The 27,909-nt window shown below is 38.1% G+C and overlaps 1 protein-coding gene across 1 annotated transcript; it reads left to right on the forward strand.

Annotated features, from left to right (window-relative positions):
* Window positions 1-6,149: 6,149 nt before the first annotated feature.
* Window positions 6,150-27,770, forward strand: TMEM19 (transmembrane protein 19). The gene is made up of 6 exons (XM_043565042.1): window positions 6,150-6,863; window positions 8,568-8,681; window positions 23,083-23,220; window positions 23,597-23,851; window positions 24,679-24,888; window positions 26,724-27,770. Exons 1-6 carry the CDS (start codon window positions 6,734-6,736, stop codon window positions 26,885-26,887), a joined length of 1,011 nt encoding a protein of 336 aa, XP_043420977.1. The 5' UTR covers window positions 6,150-6,733; the 3' UTR covers window positions 26,888-27,770.
* The last annotated feature ends 139 nt before the right edge of the window (window positions 27,771-27,909 follow it).

The raw sequence follows: 27,909 nt of genomic DNA on the forward strand, positions 1-27,909 counted from the left end.
AGGTCATGATTTCACGGCTTATGGGTTTGAGCCCTGCGTCGGGCTCTGCACTGATAGCTCAAAGTGTGGAGCCTGCTTTGGATTCTGTGTGTCTCTCTCTCTGCCCCTCCCCGGCTCATGCTCTGTCTCTCTCTTAAAATAAATAAACATAATAAAAATAAAACTTTAAACATTAACTGTGTTTTCCAAGTATAAACTCTCATGTGGTTCAGCACCCTCCCCAATAAAAAACAAAATACTAATTAATGCAGGCTAGTTCCCATCTACAATAGTATCTTGATATCGTAATATATTAAAAATCACAAAATATTATAAAATACAAGCTTTTGGCAAAATTAACTAGTCTTTATTCATTATTATTTGAGACCACTGGATAAACTACCACTCAATAATTTTAAAGTAAATTTATTTTGGTGTTTCCTCCATGTCATTTTCATATTCCTGTCCTGATAACGTGCCCTAAACACTCCCTGCATCAAATCGTTTTCATTAACATACATCTGTCTACCTTAAAACTAGTCTTACTCATAGAGAAAAACCTAAATCTTTTTAAATCCTGTTTTCAGATGTTGATAAACATCACTTTGACCATCTACAATAAAAATAATAAAAATCAGAATAGCTCTTTTTCTTCTGCTGGACCCAGTACATATCCTCTGTTCATTCGATGTCTGTTATTCATTCTAACCTGTTAGGCACTAACCTCTACAAAGAACGAGCCAAAGGCTAGTAACATGATGATATAAAAATGATACCATTATCTCCCCTTAAGTTCCTCAAAAGTCTCCTGCAAGGAAAAAAAAATATTTGTAATACAATAAATGCTATAAAAGAAGGATACATGAAGTGCTTTGGTAAATGCTGTTGACTTAGAATTTAATAAGCATATAAACTTTAGATCTTTTTCCAAAAAAAATTTTCCCTTGAAACACAACAGATTTCTTACGACTCATCAGAGGAGATAGAAGGACATCAGTGCTGACCTGAAATGTACAGTGTTTTTTAATGAATTGTAAGACATTTTTCCCCTTGAAAATGAACACTGAACAAATTGGTTATTAATGATATCTTTGTCAACAGGAAAACATAACTAAAGAAAATACTGTACCAAAGCCAAGTCCTCAAGTTTATTTGACATTTGGTATTTTTACAAAATAACAAACCCTACCAACAGATTTTTACAAGTAATTTAGCTCAGAGTCTTAAGGTTAACAAAACACTATGGCATCCATTAGATCTCTTGTTCTTTACAAATATTCTTTGTGGTACGTGGTATTATCTCCAATTTACAGATGGAATCTTTGTTAATTTTATTTACTTATTTATTTATTTATTTACTTATTTTAGACGTTTAATATGTGCCACTAGCACAAGGGATAGAAATGGCAGCAATCTAGGAAGTTCAATCCTAGATTGAACAATGGTTGTCAGCCTTCAAATCCTGTGCTCTACCCTCTACATTATAACCCTCTGTCAAACATAATGAATCATGTTATTAAAATAGGATAAGTCATGTGTCTCAAAAAATAAATTACCTATATGTATATAGTAAAGATGGTCTATGAAGTCATTGTTGATCTTTTCTAGGTAGACTTTCTAATGTTGGTATTTTATCTCATTTCTCAATGTTAGAACACGGGTAAATTTCAATTTTGGTATAATAAAGAAAATAGTTCATCTTAATGCCTGAACATGGGATTCTTTAGGTAGTTGGAAGTCTTCTAAAATTAATGATTTTATAATGTATATTAGACAATTGCATATTGTATTCTGAGTATATTAATATTAAAAACTTTTTTAGAAGGAAATTACCATCATGCCTATTTTTTTAAATGTACATGAATATCTCTGTGGAAGTCTTTCCCCTAGATGGATGCCCTAAAATACTTCTGTAGAAGTCCTTGCCCATAAATTGAAGCAAACTATAAACAAAATAAAGATATGTAAAGCATAGAAGAGGAATTATCCTTTTTATTTTTGTTGCTCAAATTCTATCTAACAATACATTATACTTTATTTGCGCTGTTTTATACTGGTTATGCAATCTAAACCAGATACACAAAAGGCTATAAAAATTATCTGTCTATCCTGACAATAGAGGATCACACAGAGGATATTTGTAGAAACAATTATCAAAGCATTATTTCAATAACAATAGCATTTGTTTGATAACAAAAAAGGAAATAAGATGTGATTTTTAATTCATTTTTTCATTTGATACTTTACTCCAAAAAAATACTATCTTAACATTCACTAAAAAACACTGAGCAAACCAGATAGACGAGGTCCCTATCCTCAAAGTTACTGAAAGTAAAGACTCCATTTGTTTATTTCTCCCCTCACTGCTCCCTACTCTTTCTAATGTCCTTTAGAATGAGTTGAATCTAATACAAGAAATCAGTCTTCAGATTGCTACTTAGGCTTTTAAAATTTACGCTCCAAAAGTTGAAAACATAAAACAGCCTTTGAGTTTAACATCAAGAAAGCAGATATGTGCCTATCTCTCAGGAGAACAAAGCTTTTAGTTTGTTTAGATAATATTTCAAGGCTTATTTCTAACTCTTCTCCATTCTCCTGAACTTATTTTCATGCTCTCCCTAACCACCAAACCTTTACAAATTGCCCTTCCCTTAGCTTGGTCACTTAAACTTGCCATCTTTCACATCTTAGCTCTCACAATCCCTCTATGACACTTCCCTTAACATGCGGAAGTGACAGTAAGTGCCCAGGCGTCGGCTCTCCACCACTTCCTGGCTTCGCCAGCTCGTAGGAGTTGCCCACCTCTCTGGGCCCCTGTTTCCTCGTCTGTAGCACAGCAGAAAACAGCACAAATCCCCATCCTTGTGAGCTGGTGGGAGAGACTGGGAACAATCTAGAATGTTCAGTGGGGTGCCTGGGTGGCTCAGTCAGTTGAGCATCCGACTCTTGATTTTCGGCCCAGGTCCTGATCTCATGGTCATGGGATCGAGCCCTGCGTCAGCTGCCACACTCAGCGTGGAGCCTGCTTGGGATTCTCTCTCTTCCCTCTCTCTGCCCCTCCCCAGCTCGCTCACTCTCTCTCAAAACAAATAAACATTTCTAGAATGATCGATGGGATAAGTGCTGAGGAGAAAACAAGTTTCTAAAAAAAAAAAAAGGAAAAAGTCCTTGAGTCCTGTTGTACACATAACTTGGATGAAGTCATCATATTAATATAATTGTCTCCACATTGATTTTCATCTATGTTCCTTCAAGGCACTATGTGTATGTATGTGTTTTTTTCTTTTTGGGCTTTCAGTCTGACATGTATACATTAGGCAGTCAAATATTAACACATTTCAGAAAACCTAAACCACTCCTTTGGCTTAAATTCAAAAGGAATATACATAGAATCCTCTGATATTTCCCTAGCAATGATAAGTGCTTTTTGCCATTGGGATGACTTTTACAATGGTGTCAAGTACCAAATGTCTATCCCCCAAAATATCCAAATTTGTTTATATCAAAAAACAACTAAAAATAGGTTTACATGGTTACATTTAAAGATTATTGGTGTAATAATGAATTTTCAGTCTACTGTTCTGATTATTATAGAAATTCTCAAACTGTTGGGGCGCCTGGGTGGCGCAGTCGGTTAAGCATCCGACTTCAGCCAGGTCACGATCTCGCGGTCCGGGAGTTCGAGCCCCGCGTCAGGCTCTGGGCTGATGGCTCAGAGCCTGGAGCCTGTTTCCGATTCTGTGTCTCCCTCTCTCTCTGCCCCTCCCCCGTTCATGCTCTATCTCTCTCTGTCCCAAAAATAAATAAAGGTTGAAAAAAAAAAATTAAAAAAAAAAAAAAAGAAATTCTCAAACTGTTGAGTTTTCTGGGGGGAAAAATCTGATAAAACAGAATTAACTGTTGGAAAGATTTAAACAAAGGTGTTCAAGTTTTCTAACTTCTCAGAGCCTTTAAAATAATGCATTCTCAAAGTCCTCTGAGGACACAAAATTTCTCAACCTTATTCGATCAAAAGTATGGTTTGGGGAAGGGGAGCAGAGCAGAGAGTAGCATACCTACTAATATCTTAAGGAATATAGTTTAGGAAATCTTGACCAAAAATTCTGTGTTGCTAGAAAATTACTTTTATTTTATTTTTTAATGTTTATTTATTTATTGACAGAGACAGCGAGGGAGAGCAGGGGAGAGGCAGAGAGAAAGGGAGAGACAGAGAACCCCAAGCAGGCAATGCGCTGATGCAGGGCTCAAACTTACAACCTGTGAGATCATGGACCTGAGCCGAAATCAAGAGTCAGATGCTGAATGGAATGGGCCACCCAGGCACCCCGAAAATGACTTTTAATATAAATAGAAAAATACTGTGGGAATTTTGAAAATTATCAAACTGTATAAAAATTATCAGACTGTAAAATAATGGTATTTTTTCAAATAATTAGTGTATCTTCGGGTGCCTGGGTGGCTCAGTTAGTTAAGTACCCAACTTTGGCTCAGGTCATGATCTCGCAGTTTGCAAGTTCAAGCCATACAACGGGCTCTGTGCTGACAGCTAGCAGCCTGGAGCCTGCTTTGGATTTGGTGTCTCCCTCTCACAGCCCCTCCCCCACTCACGCTCTCTCAAAAATAAATAAACATTAAAAAAAATTTTTTTTAAAGAATTAGTGTATCTTAACTACAGTAACTCCCCCAAAGTGTTTCAACCTTAAGCTAAAATAACTTTAAATAAATAAATAAAATAACATGATGGAGAATGACAGCAGTAATTGGACACTGAGAAAAAATGAAAGAGAAATATTCATTTTTAGGCTCACTATTATTTATTATTTAATATTCAATTTTAGTCAGTCACGAGAAAATCATCCCTGGCATCCGGGAACTAGCCTGACACATCTAGACTTCAGTGTTTTTAGGAGATGCCTGACACAGCTAGGCGTCATCAATGGTTTTCTGATGAACGTAAAAATCTCGTAAAACACCAACATCGGACAAGGTTACCCTTGTAACCTTGTGACTGATGAAAGGAGGGGGAAGAAAAAGCAAGATCAGTTCATAATCTTCTCTATGGGACAAAAGCAAGGTCACTATGCAAACCACAAAAATAATAGGTTTTACTGTTAATAACTGTATCCAATTGTGTGGTGTGATTGATATTGGCTAGTCAGCTTGCTGAGGTATCCAATTATTTACCTGTACCGAACAGTGTGAGACAAAAATAAAGTGGGCACATATTTTCTGCATGAAGACCATATATGCAAGTAGTCTAATAAGAAGGCCGCTACTATTAAGTCTTACTTCACAGATTTGGTTCTTAATCAGTTAATTCGATGTCTTACCAAAGGAAAGGATGTTGTTTTGACATGTTATTTAAATTTAGACTTGTGTGTTTTTAAAAAGTACTCAGTAGTTAAAAAAACTATTCAAAGAAAACGTTTTCTGGGTTAAAACACATCCGTGTAGTATATCTGAAACTCAGTTACGTCCTCTTCTTACATTGTCAGCAATTAACTGAAAAAGTTCAAATATAGTGTAATTATTAATTAGTTTTAACCAAGGCATACAAATGTTAATGTCAAATAAACCACGAAATAAGCCACAAGATTCAGACTTTTAATGTTAATAAGACGTTCTGCTTTCTAAGTTAAATGACTTAATGCACACACGTAAAGTATGAGCGGTGTAGGAACAGATCTCCTCAATGTAAATGCTGTCATTACAATAATTATTTGAGCTCAATAGCAGGTACTATGTCCAACTTTATCTTTACATCTCTAGCAATTACAAGTGTTCACCACATACTAAATGGTGTCGTCTTAAATAATTTTCTCAGTCAGAAAATTTTTACAACACAACATATGCCCCTTCCCGTAAAAATCCATAATATTATGTGCCATAAACTCTTTATAGATGAAAATGTATTCGATTATGCTTGAAACGGACTTATGGGGTCTAAATTTATTTGCATTCCTTTTTTCTATTACTACCCGGGTAGTGGTTTCAGCATTCGGTGTTTGCCTATGCTCTCAAACCTAAGTACCTAAGGTTCCAGACATCAGTATTCTGACAAGCATTACAAACCCACCAGGCCCCGGTCGCAGGTGGCCTCTGAGTGGGTCCGCCCCGCTCGACCTCTGGGAGACGCCCTTAAACCGCTCACGTGGACTAAGCGACGTCTCGGGCGGCCGCAGCGCATGCGCGCAGGAAAGGGAGACGCGACTCGCCGCGGGGCTGAGGTCCGGGAACCTCGGCCCAGGCGGGCTGGACCAGGATTCTGAAGCGGCGCGCGCAGCGGTCGAGACGTGACCGCGCTCCACTGCGCTGGGCTCACCGCCGGGACCCACCCGGGATCTGGCTGCGCACCTTGTCTTTTTGCGGCCCGCGTCGACGCGTGGGCGGGAGGTGGAGGCGGAGCCCGCGGTCCTAAGACCAGCGATTGGCTGGTTCCGCTTTCCCGTCGCTTTCCACCCTGCTGAGTTATGGTGTGAAGTGACCACCGACTAGGAACCGGCACTCTGCGGGGGTGGGCTTTGCTTTTCCAGTGAAGTGTTAACCTCGCCCACGGGAGTTTCAGCTCTCCACCTGCCGAAGTTTCCGGAAATAGTTTCAGGGTTTTTTTGTTTTTTTTTCGGTCGGTGGGAGACGTTCTCATTTATGTTTGTCTCTACATGACTTTTTTGCTGGCAACTTAAATGACTGATTTTTTTTATTAGAAACACTGTATATTTTCTCCCTCGGGGGCTCGTTCATATCCTTACTTTCCATGACAGATCTTAACGACAATATATGCAAAAAATATATAAAGATGATCACTAATATAGTTATTTTGAGCCTGATCATTTGCATTTCTTTAGCTTTCTGGATTATGTCTATGACTGCAAGCACCTATTATGGTAAGTATGAATGTTCTAAGTTGTTTTTCTATAATCTAATTGGTGGAATTGAAAATAGTCTCATTAATGAAATCCAAAACTCCTGTCCTCTGAGTGGTTGTGAACTGTTGTGTTTACTTAACTCCCACGGTCCGAATTTACAAACATTAAAATGTAATCACTGCCTTGAACATTTTAGAACCTTTAATAAACACATCTTGTGGATAATACTAGTTAAACCTATTTCAAAATGTTTTTATGTTGTATGTAGTTATTACATCTATCTTGAGAAATAAGTGAAATGAAACATGGTTTTGTAAAACAATTGCAGTGATTTTTTAATAAGAATATTTGTAACTATCAGTTTCTCGTATCCTGTAAAAAATCACAGTAAAAATGAAAGATGGTATAATGTTTACATTTGGAGGATTTGTCTGCTGTTTTAGTCACTTCAGAAGAACAGATTCCTTTTAAAGTCTGAAACCACATTGCATACTCTGGACTCAAATCTTGATAGTTTTGACACCTCCTAAGAGCATACATATGCCTTTACACAAATTCCTTGGTACCCATATAAAAATGGAATACTGTTCAGCTGAAAGGAAAAGTGAAAAGTAGAGTGATAAAGCGATTGCCATCTCAGAACTTACCCTTCTGCAGACATGTGAATAATTGAATGGGTGTTCTTCAGGGTTCAGAAGCTTTCAGAGTTGGTTCATAATGACTCACAGTAGGGGATGAGGGTTTAGGGAGGAGAGGTATGGGAGAAGATTCTGGTTTGCGCTAGTATTAACTATTGCTTGAACTCAGTGGAATAAACCAGGATCTGTAAACCCAAGTGTCCCTCTGGGGCCAGGAACATGATCATTGCATCTTAAACACATGGGAATAGTTTTCATTTTCAGAAATAGAATTTTTTGGTTGAACATTTGGCCCTCTTTGTCTTCCATTTTCCCATTTTTGATAGAAACATGGGCTCAGGCAATAGTTCACATTTTTCCTTACTGTAATCACTCAGTCTTGTGTGTACGAGTCTGTCAGGAATGGTGGGGGACTTTAAAGGGGAAAACAATGGCCTGTATAAGGGAGGAGGCCTCTCTCCACTACAGTCAATTCTGCCACGTGAGCCTGAACTTCCACATTTTACAACAGAAGCCAAGGTTCTGGATTTTTATACTGAAATATCCTAATCTTAAATATTAACTTCCAATTGTTTGAAAACATTATGTTAGCCAAACAAAATACCTGTGAGCTGGATGCAACCTTTGGAAAACTCAGTTGCTAATTGTTGAATTGAGGTGTGTAGCTTGTGAGAATGTTACTTTAAAACACACACACACACACACACACACACACACAAAGAAAAAAACCTCTCTACAAGGCAGAAAGTGAAATAATTGGATCCTGTTAATAGTTTGCTTTATGCAGTTCTTGAGATTTAATACATGCCTCCTTTCCAAAACAATGGTGAACTGTAGAGAATCATTTCAAATCTCCACATATGTATGAAATATCAAAACTTAGACAGGACTTATTTGGTCATTCCCCAGTAGGATTGTCTCTCTGGAAATATAAAAGTCTCAACATATTTTACTTTGGTGACTTCATCTCTGTTTCCCTACTTATGCCAGTATTTTAATCCAGAATGCAGTTAATCAGAGTTTACAGCCAGGACTAACATGTGCAAGCTTCACACAATTTGTGCTCTATCTTTATAATTTTTAGGTAATTTACAGCCTATTTCTCCTTGGCGTTGGCTGTTTTCCGTTGTCGTTCCTGTTTTGATTGTCTCTAATGGCTTTAAGAAGAAAAGTCTAGACCACAGTGGGGCTTTAGGAGGTATGTTTTTCTTTTGAATGTTAACTATATAATAAGTGCTTGCTAATATAATTTAAAACCGTGTTTTCTAAATTCCAAATATATGAGACAGTCACAATGTTATGTATTTTAGACAATGATAAAGTGATTTATTGCTCAGCATTCCTATTCTGTCAAAATTGCAGATACTAACATACTCAGTGTAATGTACAAATTTATCTTTGTAATTGATGTCAAGTAGATTAATAGGATAGATTTTTTTTTTTTTTTAGTTTCTTAATTATTCTGCTCCTTTAGTTGTATTAAATTATCTGCTGGCAGAAATGCTGGAGAACTCCTAGGTGTAAAGTAGAGGAACTGGTGGAAAGAATTGTTCTTGGAAATCGCTATTAGTAGCCTCAAGCAGAGCAGTACAAATTAAGTATCCTAGATATGTTTTTCAGAACTGAGTTAGGGATAGGCCATTTATCTGTTCTTTTAGCACATATTTATTGAGCACTTACTATATGCCACTCTTCTAGAAACTGAGGATGCGACTGTGAACAAGAACAAGGTTTCAAGTTCTTGTGGAACTTTTATTCTTTAGAAGAGATAACAAACAAAATACATTAAACTTTTTATATAATAAAGTTTGTGAGAAAAACTGAGATAGTAAAGAGTGTATGTTGGGGGATGCAGGCATTCTTTTGTAGATAGGGTCAGGCATAACCCGTTTCTCTAAGGAGGTAGTTGTGAACAGAGACTTGAAGAAGCCAGCAATGAGAAAGTCTGAGAGAAGTAGGTTCCAGGCTGACAGAATCACATGGGAAAAGACCCCGACGTATACCCTGGCTTATTTGGTGTGAGCATAAAGTTCATTTGACTGGAAAATAGTGAAAAAGGAAAATGGTGAGAGAGAAAATTGAAGAAATAGGCAAGGGCCAGGTAATTAAGGGGGCTTGTGGGACACAGTAAAGATTTTATTTCAAACTAGGTGGAGCCTCACCTGCCTCAGATCAGTGGGGTGACATGATCTGATATGACATTGAGACTTTCATATCCTGGCAGTGTTTTAAATCCTAAGACATGAGAATCCCCCTCAATTACTACATGGAGGATAAGATCACTACAGAATGACAATTATTCAGAACTGGCAGGTCTTGAAGCCACCTATGTAACCTGCAAAATATTGCTCATTAGCCTAACTTAGCACTGTAAACACACTCTGCTGCCACTGTATTCACATAGAGCAGATGTTTCTCAAAGTTTTATAAACTTGAGCAGGCCTTCATGGAAGCAATATAACATGATGGGTAAAAGAACAAGTGCTAGAATCAGGCAGGATGGATTTGAATGATAGTTACAGCAGGTGCCTGGGTGGCTCAGTCAGTTAAGCATCTGACTTCGGCTCAGGTCATGATTTCATGGTTCGTGAGTTCAGGTCCCCTGTCCAGCTCTGCACTGACAGCATGGAGCCTGCTTGGGATACTCTGTCTCCCTCTCTATCTGCCCCTTCCCTGCTCACATGTTTGCTCTCTTTCAAAAATAAACATTTTTTTAAGTTAAAAAAATAAAATAAAAATAAATGAATATTAGTTACGGCTTTGGGAGAGTCACTTAACCTCCCTATGCCTTAGTTTTCTCTTCAGTGAAATGGGATTTTTAATATCCAACCTAAAGAACTACCATGAAGTTAATACAGCTTAAACTTCATGGCATCTTCACTTGCAGTGGTACCTTCTAAGGCCTTGGGAAGAACCCTAGCAGTGTATGCTCATGGTCCTATGGTTTTGTAAATTTTACAAAGGTAAGAGCTATGTTTGTGTGTGTATGTGTGTGTATATATGGATATATATATATATATATATATATATTTTTTTTTTTTTAATTTATAAGCACCAGGCCCTATAAATCCTTGATCTACCTCTGATTTCATTCTTACGGGTTGCAGTAAGAATTAAATCAGGTAATCACAATAAAGTTCCTAGCTCAGTGCATAGACATAGCCAGCATTTATTGGCTGCTTATTTTCAGGCAGTTCTTCAGAATCATGCTAAGTCTCTTCCTTTATGATTGAGAAACATTGTTCAAGGACTTTTTTCCCTCCCATGAGGGTAGTTGAGAATTACAGTTAACAGACCATATTGACATATATTTTGTCTTGCCATATAATCAGTATTAGGAATGGTTATGATTTATCTGTTTAGCAAATGCTTATGTTGCGTATACTGTGTACCAGGCACTGCTGTTAGCACTTTGGAAGTATTAACTCACTTAAAGTGAATAATTTGGTCTCCGTTTGAATATAACACAGAGTTATGCTTTGTTAAAAATGTCCTTTCTCAAGTAGTCTTGCCTTGATTATTATCATTCTTGACATATAGAAAGGGCAAGTCCTTCCTGAAATTCTGTCTTCCCTGGTTTCCATGTTGTATATTGCCCTGCTTTTTCTTTTCTGATCTCTACTTTTGTTTCTTTCCTGCTACCATTTGCTTTCCTGCTTTCTAGTCCTTGGGCCTCTATTCCTCTCCTGCCTAGCTTGATTTAGAATTAGAAGATACGTATTTGAATTCTGAGACTTCCACTTGCTATCTCAGTGAAGTTTGCTGTCACATACTATGAGTCTGGAGTTCTCTCTTGTCCAGCAAGAGAACGGATGCAGAATTGAATACAGGAGAGGCTTGTGTCCAGGAAGAGACAAGAGCCCCAAATAGGGGTTTCGTCTCCGCATTTATTGAGTTTACAAGATATTACCCATGTGGGTGAACATGAAGAAAACAAGATCTTACGCATGTGAACGTGGAGAAAACAATCAGTAATCATTAAGTTGTGTGCGTAAGAAGCAAAGGGTGTGGGGGCAAGTGGAGTTTGTGATCAAAGTACAATAGTATATTGGCGTCAGATGGAAGTATTTGTGATCCCATTATAATATCTTGCTAGCTAACCTTGGGCATTTTTGCCCTGTGGCAGCTGCTTTCCACCCTAAGCTTTTTCTAACCCGTTTATGTAAGTAGAACCTATTTCCCCACATTTTACCACATTGCCTAACAATATGGAGTCTCAGTTTCTTCATCTCTTATGAAATAGTTCCTTAGGGCTTATTGGTGAGGTTCAGACAAGATAATGTATGGGACAATATGTCTGTTTAAGCTGTAGAGTGTTAGGGGTGCCTGGGTGGCTCAGTCAGTTAAACGTCTGACTTCGGCTCAGGTTATGATCTCACAGTTCGTGGGTTCAAGCCCTGCATTGGGCTCTGGGCTGACAGCTCAGAGCCTGGAGCCTGCTTTGGATTCTGCATCTCCTCCTTTCTCTGCTCTTCCCCCATTCATGCTCTGTCTCTCTCTCTCTCTCAAAAATAAATTAAAAAGTTTAAAAAAATTTTTAAAAAGCTGTAGAGCATTATATAAACATTTACTGTTAGTGATTTATTGTGTGCTTTCGATTGTATTGTAAACTCCCAGAAGACAGGAGTGGATCTTATGCTTCTGTGTCCCATGCTTCTTTGAATAGTGTTACACACATAACAGGTATTTAGGAAATATATGATTGATTCTTTTTAATGTTTTTTTTTTATTTATTGGAGGGGAGAAAGGAGAGGGAGAGGATTGGGAGAACCCCAAGCAAGCTGTGTGTGTCAGCACAGAGCCCAATGTGCAGCTTGAACTCAGGAACTGTGAGATCATGACCTGAGCTGAAGTCAAGAGGACGCTCAACCGACCAAGCCACCCAGTCACCCCTGTACATTGATTTTAAAACCTCTGTTCTTTTTTCTGATCATTTCATTCCATGAATATTGGTATCTTTTGTTTGGAGCTTTTTTTTTTTCCCTTAAGAACAAAAAAAAAAATTGTAATGCTAGTTCAAATTATATAGGACTTGGGAATACCATCCTGGAGTATGACTATAAATTACTTAAACCATCAGTGTTGTCATTTGCCTATCTGTAAAGTGAGAAGAAATTATATTATCTACAGCATTGATCTGTGAGAAGCCATCCATGTACAAAGGTTAGCACAGTACCTGGCACACACATTAAGTATTTTATAGATGTTAGTTACTGTTATTGTCTTCCTTCCACTACTGTTCACAGTCATAGGAATTTTACTAAGGTTGTCCATATCATGCCTTTAGTGTGCTTGGGATCGAGAAAAGTTTCAGAACTTCCTCAGGATATGGGTGTTAAGAGCCCACCATGACACTGGAACACACACCTCAGTGATGATGGAAGAGAGGAGGGGTTGAGGCAGTGCTTAAGGTGAACACTGAAGTAGAGGCCTCTGATCTCTTTGAGAGAGATTATTTCTAGAATAAGGAGGATCACATGAGGGAATATATGGAAAAGTGATTATAAAGCACTGGGAAGCACTGTGTAAATGATTTACTCTAAGGAAGTATTACTAGTCATTGTATTCCTTTGAGCTCAGAATGGATAGTCCGTCATCAGTTTTTTGACTTGACAATTTTAAATTTGATTTCACCTACCAAGACTATTAGGCATAATGGTTTACCATTTTTTCTCATTCATTCATTCATTCATTCATTCAACAAATATATAGTTAGGGTTCCCTGTATGCCAGGCACTGTCCTGGACACTTAGGATTTAGTAGTAAACAAAATGGATAAAAATCCCACTGTCACTCCTGAAACCAATATTATACTATATGTTAAATAACTAGAATTTATTTTTTTTAAGGTTCTTTATTTCTTTTGAGAGAGAGAGGAAGAGAGAGAATCCCAAGCAGGCTCCTTGCTGTCAGCATGGAGCCTGACATGGGGCTCAATCCTATGAACTGCAAGATCATGATTTGAGCCGAAATCAAGAGTTGGATGCTTAACTAAGACCCCAGGTACCCCAACTAACTGTAATTTAAATGAAAACTAAAAAAAATACCACTGTTAGAGAACTTACAGTTTTAGGGAACAGAGATAAATAAGATGGGCTTGAGGCATTTACTATTAAATTTTTTTAATGTTTTATTTATTTTTGAGAGACAGAGAGAGAGTGAACAGGGGAGGGGCAGAGATTGAGGGAGACACAGAATCCAAAGCAGGCTCCAGGCTCTGAGCTGTCAGCACAGAACCTGATGTGGGGCTCAAACTCACAAACTGTGAGATCATGACCTGAGCCGAAGTCAGACGCTTAACCGACTGAGCCACCCAGGCACCCCAGGTTTGAGGCATTTAATCCCCAGAAATACATATTGTAAATGTAATGGAAATGCACACAAATGGAGTATTGTCTGGAAAGGCTAGTGGTTGTATTCCATGTGGTCTTACAGAGGGTGGCCTTACCTCTTTTGGGTCACCATGGTTCGGATCTGGTGATCGATCTTTCTGAAATAGAAGCCTCATTCTGTCAGGTACCCAGAGTTGATAAGACCTAAGAAAACCAGTTTATGTTGTTCATTGTCACAAGGGACTGGTATTAGCAATCAGTATACCACTTTTATTAATCTGATTAATATGGAACTAGTCAGGGTGCCTGGCTGGCTCAGTCAGTAGAACATGTGACTCTTGATCTCAGAGTCATGAGTTCAAGTCCCACATTGGGTGTGGAGCTTACTTTAAAAATAATAATAAAGTATGTCTTTAAAAAGATATATGGAACTAGTTGATTGCAGACTGAATAAAAACATCACTGCTGAGGCATGCCCAATTCTTGTAGTCAGGCCACTTGAGAAGTAAAATTGTAACCAGAACTTTTCTTTGGTGAGTACTAAGTCTGAGAAACAGTCTATATGATGCCAGCAAGCCAAGTCTAAAGACCAAGAGGGGAGTCACACAGGACCAACCAAGAGAATCCCTGACTGTGCGCAGGGTAGAAATCAGATGTGAGTCAGCATGAAATGAAAGTGAAGTTTATGGAAGATATAGAGAGAGTCCAAATACAGACAGAGTGGGAGACACAGAAAGGAAAGGAGAGAGTCCCATCTTTGTTTGGCGTGTGGGGTTTTAATGAGAATTGTGGTCTGGTGTATGTGTTTTTTTAGGCATCCAGGAACCAGTTAGAACAAAGAAGAGGGTCCAGTTGTTATTTCTTGGAGCCAGGGGGCCTTGATCAAGATGTCTAGCACCAGTGTGTGGAATACACATATGCTGGCTTCCTCGGGTCATTCTTACCTGGTCCTTCCTTAGAAGTTATCTATCCTAAAGAAATTATTAACTCCTTGTCCCTTATAAGGAGGATATACACTGTTTGCTTTATGAGGCATGTATAAAGTGGGGGTGCAGGTCCTAGCAAGAACAGAAGCAGGAAGAGGAACAGCAGATTTTTATGGAGTCCTTCAGTTTCCCTATCTCCAGTATTGCAAATCCACCAGTCAAAGGGTCCCATCCCTTGTACGGAATTCAACAAGTCTGCCAATTTCTGGTTCTTTGGCCTTCATGTTCTTTATTTTGGGCTAATGAGCCTTCTGTTGATTCCCACAGTCTTTCTGTAGTAGATTACCTATGATAGAATTGATTATATTTGAGTTGATTAAATTATAAAATTCTAGTCCTGCCTTTCCCTTTTCTGCCTCTCAGGGTTATTATACCCAGGTCACCATGATTGAAATTTGGGGTGTAACTCTACTCCTACTACCAGTGACATTTGTAGACAGTGTTGTTTTACTTCCCCCTATGGCTCTGTTAAGTGCAGAATTTACCTGTTTAAAACTCAGAAGGCAGCCATAATTCTTGAATCTTGAAGTGCTTTGAGAGCACCCTTTTGTTTTTCATATCAGTTTTTATTACTGACAATTAGAGATTCCAGAGGTGGTTCCAGGAGATGGAATCTAGAACTGGAAACTGCAGTTACTAATTTAAGAGTTCAGACATACCTAGCAGTTGCAAAAAATTCCAAGATATTTTTAGACTACATGAAAGAAATCATTCTTTCAAAGTACATTGCCTTTGATTTATTTCCTCATTCTGAACTTGTCATCCATATGAACATTGATCACTTCCTGTGGTATTTTAAGGTGGTTGAAGTAAAAAGGATGTAGATGACTGGTAGCATTTCAGTATACGTTGTTTTAGGGCCCTTCTACTCTGGGTTTGTTTACAAACAGTGGAACGAATTGTTAATAGTGACTATAGAGAAGGGATGGGAGTGTGGGGGTGTACAGAGACATTTTCACATTTACTATGTATACTTCCATATTTTTGGCTTTCTCCTCCAATAGTTATGTACTACTTTTGTAATACTGTAAAATCAATTGAAAAAAACTTCAAGGTTGAATAGGTTTTTCCACTGCAGCTGCTTTTATTGCCAGTGATATTAGTTAACATTTATTAAAGGCCTTCTACATCTGGGTAATATAATAAGTATATTATAAAAATTATTTAACTTTTCACAGCAAGCCAATGAGGTAGGAATTGCTGTTATTATTTCACCAATGAAAAGTTGAGGCTTACAGTTGGGAAACATTTAGTTATTCAGAGGTAAATGGAGGAGCCAAAGTTTGAACTCCAGACTGTTCAACTCCAGAGCTAAAGTACTTTGTTAGTACTTTATACAGCATTACCCTACTTCTTGAACTTTATTTATTTTTTTAAGTTTATTTATTTTGAGAGAGAAAGAGAGAAAGAAAGTGGGAGAGGGGCAGAGAGGGAGAGAGAGAATCCCATGCAGGCTCCACACTGGCAGCCCAACTTGGGGCTCACACCCCCAAACCATGAGCTCATGACCTGAGCCAAAAATAAGAGTCAGACACTCAACCGACTGAGCCACCCAGGTGCCCCCTACTTCTTACACTTTAAATTAGAATGCACTAAAGTTGGAGTGCCTGGGTGACTCAGTCCGTTAAGCATCTGACTCTTGATATCATCTTAGGTCTTCATCTCAGGGTCGTGGAGCCTACTTAAAGTACTAAGCATGATAAACTTGAGTAAAATGCCAATATTTGAGTATCTCTGGAGTGATCAATCAATAAATGTCTCACTAGTTCCAGTATCTGAATGTTGAGCTAATCAGAGTTTCTACAAAAATAAAAACCTGGTCCCCTGTTCTGTTATTTAAGAAGATACTATTTCGGGGTGCCTGGGTGGCGCAGTCGGTTAAGCGTCCGACTTCAGCCAGGTCACGATCTCGCGGTCTGTGAGTTCGAGCCCCGCGTCGGGCTCTGGGCTGATGGCTCAGAGCCTGGAGCCTGTTTCCGATTCTGTGTCTCCCTCTCTCTCTGCCCTTCCCCCGTTCATGCTCTGTCTCTCTCTGTCCCAAAAATAAATAAATGTTGGAAAAAAAAAAATTAAAAAAAAAAAAAAAGATACTATTTCATACTCATTTATTAAATAAATATTAACACCTGCTTAATATCTTTTCTATTAATAGTTTTGTTTAATGTGTTAACAAAAATCTTTATATGACAACACTGAATATATTTATCTTAAAAGTTACAGAGAATGGAAATTGTTTTTTGGGGGGTTTTTTGTTTGTTTAAATTTTAACTAGGCCTCACATTCAACATGGGGCTTGAACTCATGACTCTGAAACTAAGAGTCACATGCTCTTAATGCTGACTGAGCCATCCACGTGCCCTGAGAATGGAAATTGTTAACAATAAAGTTAGACAGGGATGGAAGAATTTGTACTTAGAAATACAAGCAAGCACTCTGGACAGGGCCACACAAGATAACAGTGCCTTGGTGTGATGATCACATTCTAGGAAACTGGTCCCCAACCCTGCAGGGCCAGCAGGTGGATTTTTTTCACACACCGACTCTAAACTGGAAACTTAGACTTAAAGCAGCCAAGCTCGTGAGAGACTAATTAAAGTAGCCAAGCTCGTGAGAGACTAAATGTAAATTTTTTGGGTGCCACTGACCCGAGTGTTCAAAGGCAGAATTAGGACACTCTCTCCCTGAAAGGAGAACTATAAAAATTATTATAAAAGGGGTGCCTGGGTGGCTCAGTTAATTAAGCATCCACTCTTGATTTGGCTCAGGTCATGATCTCACAATTCGCGAGATCAAGCCCCACTGGGCTCTGCACTGACAGCATGGAGCTTCCTTGGAACTCTCTTTTCCTCTCTCTCTGCACCCCTACCCCAAAATAAACATTTTTTAAAAACCCAATAAAAATTATTATTAAAAACATGATTATAGGGGTACCTGGCTGGCTTCGTCAGAGCATCGTGCAACTCTTGATCTTGGGGTCATGAGTTTGAGCCCCACATTGGGTGCAGAGATTAATAAATAAAACTTTTTTTAAAATGTGCTTTTAAGTTGAGAAGGACTTAGAGAATAGAGAATGCTACTTTTATATAAAGAAGAAGGGAGGTACCTGGGTGGCTCAGTCAGTAAGCTACTAACTCTTGGTTTCTGCTCAGGTCATGATCTTGTGGTTCGTGAGTTCAAGCCCCACATCGGGCTCCGCCAGTGTAAAGCTTGCTTGGGATCTCTCTTTCCCTCTCTCCCTGCCCCTCCCCTGCTCACTCTCTGTCTCTCTCGAAATAAATAAACTTTAAAAATTTTTAAAAAAAAGGGAAAATAAAACATATATATATATATATATATATATATATATATCTTTCGAAAAAGAAATGCAGGAATGATAAGCTAGAAAATAATGAAGTTTGTTATCTACAAAGAATGGAGGGAGAGCAAAATATAGTCAGAGGGGCAAAGGGACCTGGGAGGAAGTGACCCTTCTCTAAATATACTTTTTTGTGTAAGTTTGACTTTTGAAATCATGCTAGTATTCTACATATTTTAAGCAATAAAATTAGAAAGGATGGAAAAGGGGAAATCTACAACTGAAAGCAAACTAAAACAAATGAACCCAATTGTATTTTAAATTAATACTATAAGCACACTGGAGGGAAAAAGAGGAAACTTAACATAGTATTTAACTATATTGCTTCAGTCTTAGGTTAAGGGAAGAAGAGAATTGCAAACAAATCCTGAACTATGTTTGGTGTGGTTTGTTTTTGTTGTAGTAAGAGTGAAGTAATTCTACAAATTTTAGATGTGATAGGGGATTGAGAAAATGAGTGAAATTGTCATTGTTGTTTTAAACTGGGGGGTTGTTACCAAAGAAGGAGGCATACAAATGTGGAAGGAGGAGGAGCAAGAGAATCTGTGGAGATGGGTTGTAATGGGAGCTCTTGGTATGATCTTGTGATTTCTAAAATACATGTATGTGTGTGTATGTGTAGATGTGCACATGTATGTGCATGTGTGTATATTTGTATGTTCATGTGTATGCATGTATTTATTTGTCCTGTCCACAAAAAAGTAAATATACCCCAGTAGCAATGAGCACACTGTGAGATTGGCCACTGAAATGAACCAAAGCTCCTCAGAGAAATGACTGGTTCCAGGGCTGGGGAAAACTAGGTTTGGGAAGAACCTAGAGCATCTTGTTATGCCAGAAAGAAAAGAAATACTAAAAAAAAAAAAGAAGAAGAAGAAGAAGAAAGAAAGAAAAAGATAGGGTTATGTCACACAGGTGTAGTAATGAGCTTATCTATTTTGTCTGTTATTAGTATAGCACCCCCCTGCTCTCTTTTGGTTACTGTTTGCATGGGATATTTTTTCAGTGCTTTTACTTTCAACCCCTTTGTGTCTTTAAAAGTGCATTCTTTGTAGACAGCATTGGACTATGTATTTTTATTTCACATAGACAGTCTACGTCTTTTGATTAGAGTGTTTCATCCCCTTACACATACTTGGTTTTTTTGGAAGATTTTTTTTTTTGTAAGTAATCTCTACACCCAGTGTGGGGCTCAAATTTACAACCCTGAGATCAAGAGTGCTCTACCAGTTGAGCCAGCCAGGCGCCCCTAGCCCCTCATTTAAAGTAATTAAGGAGAAACTTATTTCTGTCATTTTGCTATTTGTTTCTATATGCCTTTCAGTTTTTTTGTTCCTCATTGTTTGTATTACTGTCTTCCTTTGTGTTTAATTTTTTGTAGTGGAATGTTTGAATTCCTTTCTCATTTCCTTTTGTGTATATTTTATAACTTTTCTTTATGGTTACCACAAGAATTACATTTAACATCCTAGAGTTACAACATTTTCATTTAAATTTTTGCCAGCATAACATCAATAACCTACAAACTTTTAATTTCTCCTTTGCTTTTGAAAAATAGTTTGGCTAGATTTAAGCCTCTTGTTTGACAGGTTTTTTTTTTTTTCTTTCCTTTTCACACTTTGAGTATATCAGTCCTGTGCCTTCTAGCCTTCTGGCCTCCAAAATTTCTGAGAAGAAATCTGTTGATAATCTTACTGAGGATCACTCGTATGTGATGAGTTGCTTACCTTTTTCTGCTTTCAAGACTGTCTTTGTCTTTGAACAGTTTGATTATAATGTGTCTCAATGTGGCTCTCTGAATTCATTCTACTTGGAGTTTGGTAAGCTGCTTTCTTGCATGTTTATACGTGTGTCTTTCATCAAACTTGGTAAGTTTAATAAAAAAACAAAACTTGGGAAGGTTTCAGCTGTTATTTCTTCAAAGAATTTCTCTATCCCTTGTCCTCTTTTCTTCTGGGATTCCCACGTGTGTGTCGTTCCACTTGTCCCTTAGGCTTTGTTCACTTTTCTTCAGTCTTTTTTTCTGTTCTTCAGACTGGATAATTTCCTTTGCCTGCCTTCAAGTTCATTGATTTCTTTATTCTGCCGGCTCAAATGTGCCTTTGAATCTTTACTGAATTGTGTTCAGCTCCAATATTTCCTTTTGTTTTTTCTCTAGATTTCTGTCCTGTTTATTAGCATTTCCATATCCCATATTGTTTTCTTGACTTTCTTCATGTCTTCTTTTCATTCTTTGCGCATCCTTAAGACTGTTGTTTTGAGGTCTTTGCTTAGTAGGTCCACCATCTGGCCCTTCCAGTGACAGTCTCCATTGATTTTTTTTTTTCCCCTGTGAATGGGCCATACTTTCCTGTTTCTTTGTATGCCTTGTGATATTTTTCTTGAAAACTAGACATTTAAATCTAATAAGATGGTAACTCTGGAAATCAGAGTTTCCCCTGTCCCCAAGGTTTGCTCTTTTTTGTTTTTGTTTTGTCTTGTTTTTGATTGTTGCAGGCTGTCTCTATGCCAGAGATCACCATAAGGTGTAAACTTAAGGTCTTCCCAGTCTTTTCTGAGCCTATACCTTTCTCTGGGTGTGCACTGTGACTTTCTAATTTTCCCCGTAAATTCAGTTTCTTTCGAATGTCCTAGTCTTTAATGTATGGCTCTCCAAATGAGGAAAACCAGAAATGAAGGGAGGCTGGAATCAACCCTTTAAATCCTTTGGAAGTTCCTTCAGCAAGAAAGGGCTTGGGCTTGCAACAGTAAGGGGTGGAGTGCAACAATGGCTGCCATCCTCTGTGTCTATATCTGCATTATCAGAAGCAGCAATCATTGATCAGAGTACAAATCCTCATATTTGAAAGACAAGTCCAGGGGCCCTTGGGTGTCTGACTTCAGCTCAGGTCATGATTTCATGGTTGGAGTGTTAGAGCTCTGCATCAGGCTCTGTGCTGACAGCTCTGAGCCTGGAGCCTGCTTCAGATTCTATCTCCCTCTCTCTCTGTCTCTCCCCTGCTCACATTTTCTCTCTCTCTCTCTCTCTCTCTCTCTCTCTCTCTCTCTTTCAAAAATAAACATTAAAAAAATTTTAAAGAAAGACAAGTCCTTATTGTCCGCCCTGGCTTTCATAACCTGTGTGCAGACTGCTCCTGCAATTCCTGTACTTCCTGCCATGGGGCTGGGAGTGGTGATGGGAAACTGACCAAAATTACTGCAGTTTCCCTTCCAAGCCTTCCTTTGAAAGTTACAAGCCTTCAGTAGACTCCAGAGTTCCAAAAAAGTTTTGTCAGACAGATTCTGCCTGTGCAATTGTTGTCTAGGTGGGAAGACAGATTCTTAATGCTTCCTACTCCTCCCATCTTTCCAGAATCCTCTGTCTCATTCATTTTTGTAGAATTTACTAACCATTGTGGTAATAGAAACTAGGGTACTTTGCTATCTCAGCCACCAAGTTTTGCTACTAAGAACAATTTCTTTTTTATTTTTATTTTATTATATAGAGCACACACACATGGGGAAGAGGGGCAGAGGGAGGGAGAGAAAGAATCTGAAGCAGGCTCCACGCTCAGCATGGAGCCCGGTGCAGGGCTTGATCCCACAACCCTGGGATCATGACCTGAGCCAAAATCAAGAGTTAGTCACTCAACTGACTAAGCCACCCAGGCATCTCTCATAAGAACATTTATTTTCAAATTTTCTAACAAAGGCCTTTAAGGATTATCTGAGTAATTTAAGAAGCTAATTCCAGCAGATGTGCATTTTCTTTATAGAATTATTGAGAGACAGGCTTTATAATTTCTCAGTTTAGTAACCTACAACAAGTTAAGTCTCAAGCATGTTTGACTGATTTAGCAGTTGATTTCAGTGGCCTCTTTACATATTGCTATAATATCAAGAGTACATCTTTCCTTCTTTCTGTTTTTTTTTTCTTTTGTTTCATTTAATGTAAGCTTCCCTCTTTTTTGCTCTCCTGATAAGCCTTCCTTGAAATTGGTCATTCATGGAAAAATGCAAGATGTTCCCTTTCTTGTTTGCCCAAATAAAAGAAACAAAGAAAAAGTTGAAAAATCTAAAATCACATTCATAGGAAATACTCCATTTTTTTTTAAATTTTTTTTTCAACGTTTATTTTTGGGACAGAGAGAGACAGAGCATGAACGGGGGAGGGGCAGAGAGAGAGGGAGACACAGAATCGGAAACAGGCTCCAGGCTCTGACCCATCAGCCCAGAGCCTGACGCGGGGCTCGGGACTGCGAGATCGTGACCTGGCTGAAGTCGGACGCTTAACCGACTGCGCCACCCAGGCGCCCCGAAAATACTCCATTTTTAATTTCACATAAAATCCAGGACTGTTTTCATAGATTCACATAAGAAAACATAGCTAAGAAACACTATCTATATCTTCTCCCATAGTTTATGAGACTCAAGAAGAGAGCATGTAGAACTTTTTTGAAAAGCCAAAAAGCTAGCCTTTAAGTAGAAAAAAGATCTAGACTATAGGGGAAATGTAAAAATTAGAAGCCTGAAAGATGCCACAGTTTAACCTCTCTGCAGAGATCCACAGTTAACTTTGAAATTTTCCAAACTAGCTGTCTATCCAAATGTTGTATATAACATATATAATATGTATTGCTTAATAGTGAATCACTGCTATTTATTGTGTTCTATAATTTGATTATAAAATAAAATGTCTACAGTAATACATTCATATATTCATAGTTTGAAAGGAGGTCAAAATATGGTTTAAAAAAATCTCTCAATTTAATGAAACCAACATTTAGTTTACTACTTGGTAATATCTGAACTGGTAAAAGTGAAGATGTATTAGAAATGTACATTTCAGTTTAATGTGAAAAAGAACTGAAAAAAATCCATTCTTTTTTTTCACAGCATTAATGTATGGACTAAATATAATTCTGTGTATGTATATGTTTCTTTCAGGACTTGTGGTTGGATTTATCCTAACCATTGCAAATTACAGCTTTTTTACCTCTTTGCTGATGTTTTTCCTTTCTTCTTCAAAACTCACTAAATGGAAGGGAGAAATAAAGAAGCGTCTAGATTCAGAATACAAAGAAGGTAAAATGAATTATGTTTGACACTCAAAATAGTAACCTTTATTTCATCCTAACATACTATAAGCTTACAGTAAGAACATGTTTAGATTGTTGAAACAGATAAATTTTAGATGAGAATAACTTTAAGTAGTAGCCTAATTTAGTTTATCATTACTTCACCATAATAGTAAGAGTGAATTTTAGAAGCATTAGAATCTATCATTAATTATTCTAAAATAATATAGAATATAGAAAAAGGTACTATCCAATTTTAGTCATTTTTAAAATTGTAGTCATTTTTCTTTTCTTAAACATTAAAATAAATTCCTGTAACTGCATGATTGCCCTTCTGAGGAGAAAACATTTCTTGTCCTTTTTATGTACTTGTTTGTTTGTAGGCGGGCAGAGGAATTGGATTCAGGTATTCTGTAATGGAGCTGTGCCTACAGAGCTGGCCCTGCTGTATATGATAGAAAATGGCCCTGGGGAAATCCCAATAGATTTTTCCAAGCAGTACACTGCTTCCTGGATGTGTTTGTCTCTCTTGGCTGCACTGGCCTGCTCTGCTGGAGACACGTGGGCTTCAGAAGTTGGCACCGTTCTGAGTAAAAGCCCGCCAAGGCTAATAACAACCTGGGAAAAAGTTCCAGTTGGTGAGTCTATATTTAAATTTCTTCAAAAAAACAAAGTGAACAAAAAAACCCGATTGATTGTGTTTCTTACCTAGGAGGCTTTTAAGAATTTTGGTTATTCCCTTAATTGGAAAATTACTGTAGGCTGTTAAATTGGTGATAATAATATTTGCAGGAAATGTTAGCAAGTCCTAGATAAATAATACAGGAATGCAGAGACCTATCAGTAGGAGAGGAGAAAAGGAAAGGAATAGTAGAGTATTTCTTGAGGACCTGTTATGTGGTTAGTGCTTTACCACAGATCTCAGTTCTCTTACCATTATCATCATCATCTACTGCTACTACGACTACTACATTTTTGTCTCTGTTATCACCTGCCCTCCTCCTTCATCTTCTTCCCTTCCTTCTCCTCGTCTTTTACTCCTCTACTTTCTCCTCCTCTTCCTTTTCTTCCTCACCTCCTCCTTTTTATCTCTTCCTCATTATCGTCATCCTTAATACTCTCAATATTCATGTGTATTGGTTCTTTAATTATTTTCATCTAACAAACAAGGAAATTAAGAGAAGTTAAGTAACCTCACTACAGTCACATAACTTGGAAGTGGCAGAAGGAAGATTGAAATCAGGCAGTCTGGCTCCATTGAACCATTCCCCCGCACTGCTTATAATGTCAGGAGTCAATGTGCAGAAAAGACTTCTTTTTAAGTAGGCTATGAGCTTTGGATTGTATGAAAGAGAATCCTTTCTTTTAGTCTTAGTAAGATAGGTACTACAATTTTTTGTTTTCCTTGATTTTATGTGTTTGTTGATTTTTAACCAGATTATTTTTATCTATGTTTCTTCTTCAGGGACCAATGGAGGGGTCACAGTGGTGGGCCTTGCCTCCAGTCTCCTTGGTGGTACCTTTGTGGGCATCACGTACTTCCTCACACAGTTGGTTTTTGTTAATGATTTGGACATTTCTGCTCCCCAGTGGCCTATTATTGCATTTGGGGGTCTGGCTGGATTACTAGGATCAGTTGTAGACTCATACTTAGGAGCTACAATGCAATTTACTGGTAAGAGCATCACTTTATTATTGCAACTTATTAGTATATTAAATGGGAAAAAATATGGGGGGAGAAAACATGAAAACAATCTCAAAGAGGAAATTGAGAGGCCAGGAATGATAGGACAGAATCTTTTCCACAATTTTGATTTTAATTTTTGTGTGTGTTAAATTAATTGAAAGAGAATTAGTCCTACAGAACAATGAATAGAAGCTATGTGGGGAGGATATGATAGTGCAGGAAACAGATACTTTTGCTTATGGGACTTTATCTAATCCCAGGAAAGCAGAACATTTCGGATCAGATCATTTTAATGCCCACCCTCTATTTGTTTTACAAGTCTGTTTGAGAAAGAATTATTGTACTACTCTTACTCTGTACACATATGACCTACTTTTCTACTGTGACATAATGCTTTCTGTCCCCACTGAATTTTTAGCCCCACTCAAGATACATGGGAGAGTTGGTTTTCCCCACAATTTTCTGTGCTTTGCTTTTGAGGCTGTCCTGTCATGTCAGTATACTGACATATTCTGGTAGGTGTGTATTTCTTCCACACTGTGACCAACCATGTGTTCTCGTTTGACTCATACAGTGAAGAAGCTGGGAGTCTGGAGAAAGTTTCTCTGTGTACAGTCCTTCTGTTTCTTTTCATGTGCCAAGATCATCTACTTGCCCTTATGCTTTGCTCCCCACCAATCAGAATGTTTGTTCTCTCAGATTTGTTAGTCTCATCTAGATACTAAGGAGGAAGCAGTCTGATTTTAGTTCAGGGTAAAGGTCAGTAACTACACACACACACACACACAGACTTACCGTCTCTCTGTCTCTCTCTCTCTCTCTCCCTCCCTCCCTCCCTCCCTCCCTCCTCCATCCCTACTTTTTTTTGTTCGTTCTTGTTTTTTTTAAGAACCTAGGTTTTATTCTAAACTGGGCTCTAACTGGGAAAGTTTCTGATCATATTGAGTGGGTTGAAAAAATAAATGTGGACTGTGGGACAGATTAACTCGTTAATTCTTTGTGTGCCTCCTTGGTGCTGGCACCGTGCTGGGTCCTGGGTTTCCAGTGCAGAGGCCAAAGACATGATCCCTATTGGTCTTGCAGACCTAGTCTTCTGGTTTCATGACATCTCTACTTTTAATGTTCTCCCTTCTACCTGTGAAGGAATTCCAGCAGTGTTGAGAGAACAGTATTAAGGTGTACTGAAAACCACATTTCAAAAAAGTCTATTGTTGGGGCGCCTGGGTGGCGCAGTCGGTTAAGCGTCCGACTTCAGCCAGGTCATGATCTCGCGGTCCGTGAGTTCGAGCCCCGCGTCAGGCTCTGGGCTGATGGCTCGGAGCCTGGAGCCTGTTTCCAATTCTGCATCTCCCTCTCTCTCTGTCCCTCCCCCGTTCATGCTCTGTCTCTATCTGTCCCAAAAAAAAAAAAAAAAAGTCTATTGTAATTGAGGGTTCCATATCTCTCACCATTTAATTATCCACTGAAATCAATTTTTAAAAAATTTGTTTTAAATGTTTATCTTATTTCTGAGGGAGAGAGACACAGAGCATGAGCAGGGGAGGGGCAGAGACAGAGGGAGACACAACATTCGAAGCAGGCTCCAGGCTCTGAGCTGTCAGCACAGAGCCCAACGCAGGGCTCGAACTCACAAACTGTGAGATCATGATATGAGCCAAAGTAGGATGCTTAACCTACTGAGCCACCCAGGCGCGCCTCCACTGAAATCAATTTTAAGTGGCTGAGAATCTTTCAAAGATTATATTCTTTGGAAGGGAAGAGCTTATTTGTTTTAAATCAAGTCATTTGGATTTTCCACCTCACTTGCTTCTTTTCTACTCCAGGTTTAGATGAAAGCACTGGCATGGTGGTCAACAGCCCAGTGAATGAGGTGAAGTACATAGCAGGGAAACCGATTCTTGATAACAATGCAGTGAATCTGTTTTCTTCTGTCCTTATTGCCCTCTTGCTCCCAACTGCTGCTTGCCATTTTTGGCCCAGTGAGTGAACTTGATTTCATTTACAAAGGTTGAAACTGGTAAATTCAGCTAAATTTGCAATTCTGAGTTTCATCGTAAAAAGAATAATTACAATGGCAAAGAGGAAATATCAGCTCTTCCCATATTCCATTGTGATGAAATTCCACGTTTTTCCTTTCGTTAACTCCCTTGTAACAGCTAACATGTTTGTAGTGAAAGATAAGTATACACAGAACTTATTCATATTTTTCTTCTGCTGAGTAGAGCTTCTTGAGCAATGAAGCTATGATATCCATATATATTGCTATATACTGAACTGAAAATTCCTATGGAGTAAATAATAGATTTTGTTCTCGTTAAACCAGTATAGGGACTAAAAGTGTAATGCCACATGTAACAGTTACCCAAATTGTAGTTTGGGGTGGTTTAAACTGATGTGTGTATGTGGAATCCTGAATAAGTGTAATCCTGGACTCCATTACTTGCCATACACAACTGGGAAAAGTGTGGAGTTTGGTTCTTAATGAGCTATGAGGCCTACTCCACATTTGTTCTCCCTACTCAGGGTTAGTAATGGGAAAAAAGTAAATGTCTTTTTCATATGACCATTAGAAAGCATACTTTTTTAAGTAAAAGCAAAAAAGATTTATATCTAAGATATGTGCACCTTCTATTTCAATTGATCTTTGAGAAGTTATCTTGTATTTAATATTTTTTAATGCATCTTATAGTTTTCTTTGAAATTTGTATAGGAATTTGTTTTACTTTGGCATCCTGAACAATTAGAGTCACTGGGAAACTATTGTAACTGTTTTTTTATTTGCTACCTAGAATTCACTGGAAGATGCTATGATTTCCTCTTCTGTACTTAAGTTATGCTCTTCTGTACAATATAGACTCAAATGAATTCTACTTTTCAGTTTTGTTCTTCACTATGATTTACTGTGCACCAAAGGAGTTTAATATGGTATGGATTATTTTGCTCAAAGTGTTTTAGTATATGTGCTGCTGAAGTGAGCACGTTGCTGAAAGTATTTAAAAATACTTCTCT

Source organism: Prionailurus bengalensis, chromosome B4, assembly GCF_016509475.1.
Source record: "Prionailurus bengalensis isolate Pbe53 chromosome B4, Fcat_Pben_1.1_paternal_pri, whole genome shotgun sequence".
NCBI classification, from domain to species: Eukaryota; Metazoa; Chordata; class Mammalia; order Carnivora; family Felidae; genus Prionailurus; species Prionailurus bengalensis.